Raw genomic sequence first — 12,379 nt, 5'->3', positions numbered from 1 at the left:
GGGCGCTCGGTGCGCGAAGCGCACCGAGTGCCCACAGCGCGCGCACGGTGCGCGAACCGCACCGGGCGCGCAAAAATTTAAAATAAATACGTAACTTAGCATTTAAAAAACCGTACAAATTCACTGAAAAAACCATAGGTTTCACACACGTTATAGTTAGGAATTAGCATTTAAAAAACCTTGCAAATTCACTTAAAAAACCATAGGTTTCACACAAGTTATAGTTAGCTGTACATTTCACTCGTAAAAAAACAATGAAATTCCACGTTATAGTTAGATCAGGTAACTATAACTTGCGCGACCGCAATGCACAATGTGTCATTTCAGATGTCATCATTGATGTCATGAGTGATGTCACTGACCATGTCATAAGTGATGTAATATGTGACGTCATCAGCAGTGCATTGCGGGGGCGCAAGTTATAGTTACCTGATCTAACTATAACGTGGAATTTCATTGGTTTTTTACAAGTGAAATGTACAGCTAACTATAACTTGTGTGAAACCTATGGTTTTTTAAGTGAATATATATATATATATATTCACTTAAAAAACCATAGGTTTCACACATGTTATAGTTAGCTGGACATTTCACTCGTGAAAAACCATTGAAATTCCCCCGTTATAGTTAGTGCAGGCAACTATAACTCACGCGACCGCAATCCTCTGCTGATGACGTCCGATATTACATCACTGTATTTAGACACTTATTTACCCATGTCTTCTTCCATTAATTTTTAGCTATACATATATTAGAAATATTTTTTTTTCAGAAAGACACATATGTCATCAGTGATGTAATATCTGACGTCATCAGCAGAGGATTGCGGTCGCGTGAGTTATAGTTGCCTGCACTAACTATAACGGGGGAATTACAATGGTTTTTCACGAGTCAAATGTCCAGCTAACTATAACATGTGTGAAACCTATGGTTTTTTAAGTGAATTTGCAACGTTTTTTAAATGCTAATTCCTAACTATATCGTGTGTGAAACCTATGTTTTTTTCAGTGAATTTGTACGTTTTTTTAAATGCTAAGTTATGTATTTATTTTTTTTTTTTTAAGGTTTTTCACCATGCGCGTAACGTACGCGCACGGTGCGCTACCCAGCAAATTTTAGAATCCTACAACACCTAAGAGCTATTAGGAATGGTGACAAGTCATATCCAGTGGCACGGCATTTTGATCTATACCATGCCAAAAATGTACAAGAGTTAAGCTACTTTGTGATAGACTGCGTGCCCCCTAATATCAGAGGCGGTAACCAGGAAAAAAAGCTCAGGAGATTAGAATCGCACTATATTATAGAACTGAACACGAAAGCCCCTATGGGCCTAAATATGGAAGAGGATCTGATAACACATCTGTAAAATTGTGGGTACACGATTTGTCAATCAAGTAAAAGAGATATATGCTAAACCTCTTTAGATTCTGGTTTTAACTATTTTCCTAATATTTTTAATTTTATTTCAAAGTTTTTTTGCACATTTATCAGGTATTTCACGGGGAGATGCATACATTTAGGCTAGTAGCTGGATCGGAATAATTCATGTGCCACAGTGGCCCATAAAGGCCGAACTGTGACTAGAATTTTGTCTAGGACATAGAGGTTAGTGTTGGGTACAGCATTAACAATAAAAAGATATTAAGAGCAGATGTCATTGTGATTTGATTAGGAACACGCACGCATGATTAATTGGATATAAGCTGTTTTTATAAAAAACGTGCAAAAAATGGGTTTATACCCACAGGGGCGGAATTAATTTAAAATTCAAAATTAAATTCAACTAAATTGAAAGATATTTTTGTTACGAGACAGTAACAATTTAATTGACGTTTTCATTGATAACTGAATGTGTCATACCCACTTGGTTTTAAGTGTTTTTACTCGTTTTAGCAAGTTTTACCCACTAGGGTTGAATTGTCTCTGCTAGCGTGATCCAATAAGAAGAGTGCATGTGACTTATGCGGTTGCATAAAGTTTTATTGAAACCAAAAAATGAATTTCAAAAGTTTGTTTTGCGGTCTGCTCAATACTTTAAATTTGTATTTGTTAAAACAACTACCTAACCAATGTACAAATACATGTATTAATTTTTCATGAAACGATCAGCTGAGACTATAGATGTTCGTTATTAAGAACTACTAGTCTAACACACTGCAATTGTAGTTGTATCACTTGATAATGTATTCATGCACTGCGGCTTAAATGACCGATTTCAAAACGGTTAAACTATTGATGAACAAGTCTGCTTGGCAGGCGAAACGCGTCCTTCCAAACTGTCCCAATAAAATATTTGGCCAGAACACAGCGTCGTCAATCTTTGTCGTTGTGAGAAGGAAAGAGAAAATATTACGGACCTTTCCTGGGTGGTCCTTCTCGACGACGCACCCGTTGATCTGGTGAGCGGCGGCTGTACTGAGGAAAAGAAAAGCGAATATATATATATATATATATATATATATATATATATATATATATATATATATATATATATATATATATATATATATATATATATATATATATATATATATATATATATATATATATATATATATATATATATATATATATATATATATATATATGTATGTATGTATATATATATGTATATATATATCCTACTGGCGATAGCCAGTAGGTAGTTATAGTTAGGACCACGTTTCCATAGGAAAACCTCAACATTCTATTTTGAATAACTTTGGCGCCGGTCGACGAATCCTCGCAAATTTTTCAAAATAGGTGGGGCGCTACGCTCCGCTCCTACCCTGAAAGTCTCGGGGGGATCCGTCAAGCGGGGGCTGAGATAAAAGGGGGGTCCCAAAACGCGTTTTTCCCATGCATTTTTCCATAGGACCTTTAGAACGAGCTACAGCCCGAACGGCTGAACAGAATTACTCAAAATTTGGCAGAGAGGTAGTCCCTAGGTCAAGGAAGTGCCTTTTGTAGGTTTGGTGTAAATCTGTTCAGTAGATTCTGAGAAAATAGCCTTTAAATCAATATATATATCTGAGCCAGCTTACGGTACGCTTACCGTACGCTTACGGTAAGCGTACGGTGGCGTGCGCGAGCGCGATTCTGATTGGCTCTTAGATCTTAGTAAACATTCGAATCGGCCGAAACCAGGAAGCGGCGGCCGCCATTTTGTCTCTCGCACTGAGAGTGATTTTTAAAATATCAAGCCCAAAAACATGTAAAGGGGCTGTTTTGACAACTCCCTCCCACATAGTCATGTTGAGGGAGTCCCCAAACATCCCCCAAGTGCAAAAACGGTTTTATTTTTTTTTCGGCAATTTCGCGGGGTACGCTTACCGTACGCTTACCGTAAGCGTACGGTAAAAAAATAAAAATAAAAAAAACACTATCCACACTTACCCCACCCCCTGTGCTTTTGGTGGCCGAAGGCCACCAAAAGCACAGGGCTTATGTTAAGGGCAAAAAACACTATCCACACTTACCCCACCCCCTGTGCTTTTGGTGGCCGAAGGCCACCAAATGTACAGGGCTTATTATAAGGGAAAAAAAGTTAGCATTTAAAAAACCGTACTAATTCACTGAAAAAACCATAGGTTTCACACACGTTATAGTTAGGAATTAGCATTTAAAAAACCTTGCAAATTCACTGAAAAAACCATAGGTTTCACACATGTTATAGTTAGCGGAAATTTTACTGATAAAAAACCAGTGAAATTCCCCCGTTATAGTTAGCGCAGGCAACTATAACTCACGCGACTGCAATCTTCTGCTGATGACATATGTGTCTTTATGAAAAAAATATATTTGTAATATATGTATAGCTAAAAATGTATGGAAGAAGACATGGGCAAATAAGTGTCTAAATACAGTATTAGCATCAGCAGAGGATTGCGGTCGCGTGAGTTATAGTTGCCTGCGCTAACTATAACGGGGGAATTTCACTGGTTTTTTATCAGTAAAATTTCCGCTAACTATAACATGTGTGAAACCTATGGTTTTTTCAGTGAATATTATATATATATATATATATTTTTTCTAAACACTCTCTTCTAACCTCTTTATGAAGTTAGAGAGCAAGGCACACAATCATACAGTTATTTTAAGAACAGTAAATAGCACAATATACAATGGGCCCCCGGGGGAGACCAAACCATATATTAAGAAAGTGGTATAAGAACCACGACTTGATCAGACAGTGCCTAGGGCACATAGAATCACTGGGACCCCAAGGAACCACCTAAGGCAGTGACACAGGAGACCCACGGGGGATGTGTGCAGTGTGAGAACACAGCTGCGAGCCCCGTACAATTCAATGGGAAAGTCGCGGTTGGAATTTGAAAGAATAAGGATACTTAGGAGAGGACTTTGAGCAGACCCCTTTAGACTTAGAGGGTTCTAGGGCCAGCACCCACGGGATCACCGGAGTACTTGTGTTACCTCACCCAGGGAAGCCGGGTGCATAGGTCTCAAATGGTGTCGGGAATCGTCGTTGATTTCAATGGCGATGTGCTGCAAAGTGCTGCTGCCATGGAAAGGAGAAGTGTCCGGGGTGATCCAAGCCTGGATCAAAGATGTGAAGAACCTGAAAGCAGAGGAGACAGAGTCTTGGTCACTTGCCAGTGAGCAGGATCATGATAGACGAATGCCCTCCGATGTCGGGTGTTTCAGGTGCGAAGAGGTGAAGCTTGACTCCACTGCCACGGGGACCAGGAGGCGTCGACGACAACCACAGTCTGCAGGCGAGCTGTCCTACGAAGGATGTCGAGTGCTGGGGGGTTGGTGTCTGGATTGGAGTCCAACCAGCCTTGGCAACTGCAACCCACGCTGTGAGAAAAAATGGCTTCGGTGTTTGCCAGCAAGGTCCTGTGGACTCCCCAAGCAATGGAAACTCAGAGCACGTCTGGAGCAACCAGGTAAACCCATTGAAAGTTAAAATACCCTTCTCAGGGATCCACAAGTCGACGGACAAGGGATCGCGAAGGGACCTCGAGAGGAGTCATTAAATACCAGCCCACGGGTCACTTGATGAGTGTAGGCCAGTAATCTTCGGTGGAATCACTGCGCGGGTTCTGGACTATAAGTAGCCCAAAGCACAGCCTTAGGGATATCAAAAAGCTTATGCTGCTGCAAATGGTCGCGGTGTTCAGGGGTTCGGGTTGCACTCTCTCCACGAGGGATACAGGCCTCAGACTTGCTGAGCACACAGATCGACCTCAGAGACCACGGGAACCCATCTCCTGTGTTGCAATATTCTTCGGAGTCCTCAGGAACTTCGGAGATGCAAACCGGACCGATGCGTCTTTGGTGCCTGCCAAGCAGGGGAGTAACTCCTTTACTCCAAGGGAGATTCTTCAGTCTTCTAGTTCAATGTAGATCGTCGAAGTACTGGTTTCTGTACCATAGTTTCGTCCAGGTAATATAAAGTCCTGTAGTCAGGGGTTGCTACTTTATACCCAAGGAAGGGGTGGGACAAACTCTGGGGACCCACATATGTGAGGGTCTGGACAGAGGGGTGGCTACGCCCATATCCTTTTTTCAGTTTCGCGCCAGAGCAAGGGCTGGGAGCCCCTGCAACCAGTTTGAGCTGGACTATGCACAGGGACGCCAAATGTGCCCCCAGTGCAGTCTTCAAAGCACTCTCAGAGTGCACCCACCCAGCCCCAATACACTAAAGCCTGTCTGGGAGGTGGTCACACCTAGAAACCTATTGTCCAGGCCTCCCCTGCCGGAGTTTCGTCCAGCAGCAGGAGGGCAGACTCGTGTCTGTTACCGGGTATACTGGTGCTGTCATTTCTCCCTCTAGTAGGGTGGAATAATACCTCTCACACCAGTTACTGGTGTGGGGGTATGATTCCAAGGTGTTTGACACCAAACAGGACATGTTTTCGTGCAGCCATTCCAAAGTTAACATTTACCGTGAGGTTATAATGCACTTAAGTATATATGGTCTGGCTGCATCACAAACAACCCAGGAATAAAGGTTCCGAAGGCTGCAGAGGGGCTCTGCTCACGCATGGGCACCCTCTCACATAAAACCCAGCACCCTGCTTTCAGGATTGATAAGGCCTGCCATAGAGGTGACTGATGGGTTTATATGTGCAGTGATATGGAGAGATATAGGGAACCTATATCTCAGTAAGGGGTGCATACACCACCTTACGCAGGCTGATGTAGCAGACCTGTTGTGTCATTTTAAATGGCTTCCCAGGGGTGGTACAATACTTGCTGCATCCCCTGGTAGGCCCCTGGGGTACCTATGCCCTGGGTACATAGTATATCATATACTAGGGACTTATAAAGGTACCCCAGAATCCCATCTGGAGTGTACCTAAAGTACATGCAATCATTTTAAAGGGGAAAGCAGATAGGCTAGGGTCCTGAATAGCAGGATCCCAGCCAACTAAGTCGAAAAACCAGCAAAACACCAGGAAAAAAGTGGGGGCAACCATGCAGTCAGATTCCACTTTCCATAGATTTGATGTGTGTGTTCTTTAGAAATGTAAAGCATTTGATACATTTTAGTATTTAGATGTTTACCTTTGTGGAACTAGTTGACAAGAGGTCCCGAAAAACAAGTGACTATTAAAGTATAATAAAAACGTAATTTTAAACATTTCAGTATGTTGCTAGCATTTGGTGAATTGTATATTTTGTTTGTTCTTTTTCTTTGGTTCTTTTGAATTAAAAAAAGAAAACACTGGGTATTGTTGGGGTGTAGAGTGAATTGTGTTGGATAGATCTATTGCTCTGCTAGATTTGTACTTTGCATTTTTAAACCTATCCTTAGTGATCAATAAATTATGTTTAATAAACAAAAAAGGGAGCAGATGCCTAGTCTGGTCCGTTTGTGAAATCCATAGCCTGATTTGGAATTTACACATTTACATGGTTTCGTTATTTTGTTAATTATTCCTTGCACGTTTGCACCATTGAGTGCTTATTCCCCCTAGTGGAAAACAGGTGAAGGAAAAATACACATTATTGGAAAGGTTCATAAGATGCAACCAAATACCTTTTTAAGAAGACGTTTGCCGTGCAAACTCCAGTACCGTTGGCTGTATTCATACCCAGATAATTGCACGTTTTGGTTTTCCATCTGAAAGCCTTATTCCGGTGGACCCTCTCTATGCACGAGGTGGCCATGTTTCCTTTCTACTTTGAAATGACATATGTGCATCAAAACTGTTCTACAGAGCAAGTTAGGCATGTGATATTGATTACTGTTCATATTTCTGGACAGATGTTCACAGATCCATACATCGTTTTTGTTAATTGTTCTTTCCTGCACCATCCAAAACAATGGAAGACTGGATAGTTTTGTATGTACTCATGTTTTGTTTGTGATTTTTTTTATATTTTAGGGCTCAAAAAGAATCTTGAGATCCAATGAAATTCTCCTTCCTGCCTGTGGACTGGCCGAAACAGACCTACAGCTGACGTTCTCACTCCAGGTACATTGTGCAAAACCTTCTGCTTTATTTATCCATTCTGAAACACTAGCCGCTGAAATAACCCATTCAGATATCAGGTTCTCTGTTGAGTTATTCACTGAGTTGATGCACCATAGTGACGACTGTTAACTTCATTTGAAGATTAATATCTTCATTCAATGCATAGCTCTCTGGATTGCCTGTTCTGTTTAGTCTATCTAGCTGAAAAAGAACTACATATTTCTGATGCTAGAAACATCATTAGATCGTTCACATAGTATTGCAGATTTATACTTTCGTGCCAGCTTATTCTGTAAACAACAATTAATACTGTTCATGTTAACCAATCTGTCCACCAGGTGTAAAGAAATAGTCCGACTTCTGCAGTATTTCCAGCAATACAGAAAGTGTATTAATGCTATTATAGCTTATAGAAAGTAAACATAACAGTGGGACAGAACCTAGCAGCAGACTACCTGCACCGTTGATGGAAAAAATAGCATGACAGTGATAAGTCTACATACACCCAGCACAGGAAGTAGCTATTGTGACCGAGGTTGTTCAAGTGGCAAAGATGTAAACTGTTGTTTCTGATGGATACGTCTGCCTGTGAATTCCTTACCTTTTGAATTACCCCTTGTGCAGCATTCCACTGAAACTTTTTTCATAGCTCTCCCACGTCGACGAGGACGTCTTAATGGCACTGCCCCGCTTGCGACTCCGCATGACCTCATCTGAGCCATAAGAAGACCTCTTTGGCGTGCTGACATCAGTTCCCGTTTTTCCGCGCCGTCGACACGTAATGGTTTTCTAGGCCTCTCCATTTATTTGTGGTCTAAATTGTTGTAGTTGCCTGTAAACTGGTTCTGTGCGATGGCTACTTTGAAGAAGCCTGATTTTACACCCTGTAGGGAATGTGGGGACCATATGTTGGACACGTACCCCAACGAAGATTGCCTTTGGTGTTTATCGTCGGACCACGACGTCGAAGGATGTTCTTCGTGCCTTCGGATGAATCCGAAGGCACTTAAAGAGAGGTGAAGTTGTTCATGGCCCGTGGAAGAAAGGAGAAGAGAGGTAGGTAGTGGACTAGGCGAGGTCCAGGTCGCCGACTCCACACTCCTCAACGTTATCCAAAAAACATAAGAAGAAGCGGCGTCATGGGTCCAGGTGTCGCTTCCCAAAAGACAAGTCATTGAAGTCCTTATCCCCAGTCCTGCGGAGCCATAGTAAGGATGATGTCTCGCCTTCTCCTTCACCGCAGGTAACTCCAGTGCAGTCTCCGACTCAGAGGGACTCTCCAGCGCCTAGGGAGGTGTCTCCTGCACCTCAGGCTGCTCTTATCCCGGATCCGGTGTCTCCGGCACCGCAACAAGAACCCACTATACATCCTCTGCCAATTCTGGACCAGGCAGTTCCGGATCCGTACCCCTTTTCTTGGCTCCAGGCGCAGATCCGTTGCATTTTCTGAATGCGATGTATGGCATGTTAACCCATCCGACACGCCTGGTGGCCCCGTGAGACCCCTTTCTTACAATTTGGGTGTTCCATTACATTATGTCCAGGTGCCCTTCATGCCCTTCATGCTGATGGCTTCATCTTGGGCTCTCCCGATGCTGAGGTTCTCAACGCCGATTTCATCCCAGGAGGGAAGGATGGGCTACTCTGCGGCACTATCGGGCCACGGTACGGCGCCGTCTCGACTTTGTATGGCGCCGCTGGGCTCTCCTGAGCTGCATCCTTCAACGCTGGCTCCAAGATCACCAACGTCGCGTCTGGCACCACCGATGCTGATTCCTAAATTGCGATCAAGGAGGGAAGCTTCAAGGCTCCTGGAAGTGGGGGAATTCCAAGAACAGCAGAAGCAAGCTGAAGAGGGATTCTGTGAATGACTTTGAAAGTCTCAAGGATGCCAGTGGGCTGGACACTTCGCCTGAGTGGGAGCTGTCTTCTCCCAAAGCTGTTCCTTCTCAGGAAGTGGCCCCTTACCACTCTGTTATAAGGAAGGCTGCGGACCTTATGAATCTGCAGTTGTCCACTGCGGAAGTCAGATCTAACATTTTGACTGAGGTTCTGAACTCCTCTTCATTAACAATGGAGCCTTTGCTTTCGTTCAATGAGGCCTTAACAGAACCAATTTTAGAGGCCTGGCAGAAGCCAAAGAATGCCCTTGCAGTATCCAGGACAATGGCAAGGCGTTATAAGGCTACACCTGGGGATCTGGCATTTTTAACTTCCCACCCTTCACCAGAAAGCTTTGTGGTTCAAGCTTCATGTTATACTAGGCAGCCAGCAGGTTCCTTCCCCACTACTCTGAGGGATAGGGATTCCAAAAAGCCGGATCAGTCAGCTAAAAAAGTGTTTTAGTTGGCAAGCATGGCTTTGAAATCTACTAATGCTACATGCCTGTTAAGAAGGTATATACATGCTTTGATGGACACAGCTAAGGAGGTGGCTCCTAAGATGTGAGAGGTCACTTCATGGAGGTGCTGATAGATACACAGGCAGCGGCCCGTCAGGTGATCCAGTCGGGTCTTGATATGGCGGACTCAGTCGCCAGGGTGATGGGCTCTTCGGTGGCAACCAAGAGACACACCTGGTTGAGAGGATCAAGATTCTTTCCCGATGTTCAAGCCACGCTGCTGGATCTTCCCTTCGATGGCTCCAGATTCTTTGGGCCAAAGGCGGGCTCAGCTTTGCAACGTTTTTAAGGATAGCAAGGCTACCGCTTGATCCTTAGGCTTAAAGACCCAGCCAAGGGGTTTTGGATACAGGAGATTTCGTGGGTTTGGAAAAGCCGCTCCATTTCGAGGATGTCTGCAGCAGCAGCAGAACCCTCTGTATAAGTCATACAGAGGAAAGAGAAGAGGCCATCTGCGAAGGGCCACTCGGCAGCAGGTCTCTTCCTCCTCTTCCCCTGTCCCCACCACTGGTTCCAAAGGGAAGCAGCCCTAGATCCTCTCTATCTTGAAGCATGTTGGACCTGTAGAAGGCCAGGTGTCCCATTTTTTACAGGATTGGAAATCTGTTACATCAGATCTTTTTGTTTTAAATCTTGTAGAAAATGGGTACGCCCTTCCTTTCCAGGAGTTTTGCCCTCCTTTCCCTCCTCAGGGCTGGTGTTCGGTGAACCATTTGTTGCTCCTGCAGAAGGAGGTTCTTTCCTTGTTACAGAAAGGTGTGATAGAGGTGGTTCAAGAGCAGGAAAGGGGTCAAGGGTGCTCCTCCCGGTATTTCCTGATTCCCAAAAAGGACGGTCGTTTAAGGCCGATCCTAGACCTCAGGATATTGAATTTTTATCTCAAACAGGATTAGTTCAAGATGTTGACCCTAGCTCAGGTTCTTCTGGTGCTGCAGCGGGAAGACTGGATGGCGACATTCAATTTACAGGATGCGTATTTTCACATTCCCATCCTGAAGACACCACGGAAGTATCTCAGTTTTAGGGTGGGTTCTCAGCACCATCAGTTTGCGGTCCTCCCATTCAGTCTTACATCTGCGCCTCGGGTCTTCACGAAGGTGAAGGCCGGGGTGGCAGCACATCTCCGGAGATCGTGGATTCCTGTTTTCCCCTATCTGGATGACTGGCTGCTCAAAGCTAGGTCACCAGAGATGGTGCTTCATCATCTGCAAGTAACAAGTCTGATGTTGTTTGACTTGGGTTTTGTGATAAATGTACCCAAATCTCACCTGGTGCCCTTTCAGCGCAACCTATTCATAGGGGCAATACTGGATACTGCGGTGAGTCATGGCAGTGGTATCAACACAAAGGAGATCTCAGGGAAAAGGTCAGAATCTCCAGGGGACACTGCAGCGGAGCTGTCTTGGTGGAGTGTTCCGGGCAACCTGTCTGAAGGGAAGCATTTCAACCTCCGTCTCTGGTGGCCACGATGATAACGGATGCCTCCACCCCAGGGTGGGGAGCTCATCTGGGGTATCTGGAGATCAAGGGCCTTTGGTCTCCAGAGGAAAGATTGCTTCACTTCAATCTTCTGGAACTGCGGGCAATATGTTTGGCTCTCTTTGCTTTCCTTCCCTCCCTTTGTGGTCAGTCTGTCCAGGTCCCGATGGACAACACTACTGCAATGTGGTACATCAACAAACCGGTACGAGTAGGGTGGTATCGTCTCTGCAGAGGCACCAGATTTGCGTAATTGTAAATCATCTGGCCGTGGTGGTGGATGTGCGTGCGGACAGGTTTAGTCAGCAATACTCTGCCCATCACGAGTGGCATCTTCACCCGGAGGTGGTTTACTGCATTTTCGGAATGTGGGGACTTCCTCGGTGGACCTTTTTGCGACTCATGAGAATGTGCACTGCCCGTCTTTCTGCAGTCTCCAGTATCCGTTGCGGAAAGCATTGGGGGATGCGTTTCAACTAGATTGGAGACTTCGGCTTCTTTATGCGTTTCCTCCCATACCCTTGATTCCTCGGGTTCTGAGGAAGATTTGCCAAGACCAGGCCCAAGTCATATTGATCGCCCCTGATAGGCCAAGAAGGGTGTGGTACACAGACCTTCTTCACCTCTCATTGCACCCTCCACTCCGTCTCACTCTCAGGGCAGACCTCCTGTCGCAATTGCAGGGGGAGGTTCTATACCCCCTCCTCCAGAGACTGCACCTTCATACCTGGAGATTGAACGGGGCAACCAGAGTATTTCTCTCTACCTTTGGATGTGGTGGATGTTCTATTATTGGCCGGAAGACACTCCACCAAACCTGTCTATGCATGTAGATGGGCCAGAATTGTTCAGTGGTTAGCAGAGTGTTCAATTGATCCTTTGAAATCACATTTGTCTGATGTTCTAAGTTTTTTACTTTCCTTGGCACAGCAAGGTTGTACTGTGGCAACTGTTAAGGGCTACTTGTCGGCTTTATCAGCCTTTCTTTGTTTGCCAGACCAACCATTGTTGTTTAAGTTTCCGATAGTCATGAGATTCATTAAGGGTCTCACTAATAGATTTCCTCCTA

At 44.4% G+C, this 12,379-nt stretch overlaps 1 protein-coding gene across 2 annotated transcripts in view; it reads left to right on the top strand.

Annotated features, from left to right (window-relative positions):
- Nucleotides 1-12,379, top strand: part of PACS1 (phosphofurin acidic cluster sorting protein 1) — a 1,493,664-nt gene that overhangs the window by 256,575 nt on the left and 1,224,710 nt on the right. For both annotated transcript variants that reach the window (XM_085625739.1, XM_085625738.1), the window contains exon 3: nt 7,341-7,430. In XM_085625739.1, the coding sequence (XP_085481865.1) occupies nt 7,341-7,430 (90 nt within the window). The remainder of the gene's footprint in view (nt 1-7,340; nt 7,431-12,379) is intronic.

This window comes from Triturus cristatus, chromosome 9 (assembly GCF_964204655.1).
Source record: "Triturus cristatus chromosome 9, aTriCri1.1, whole genome shotgun sequence".
NCBI classification, from domain to species: domain Eukaryota; kingdom Metazoa; phylum Chordata; class Amphibia; order Caudata; family Salamandridae; genus Triturus; species Triturus cristatus.
Note: the sequence above shows the minus strand (reverse complement) of the source record. Positions and strands in the feature narration are given on the sequence as shown.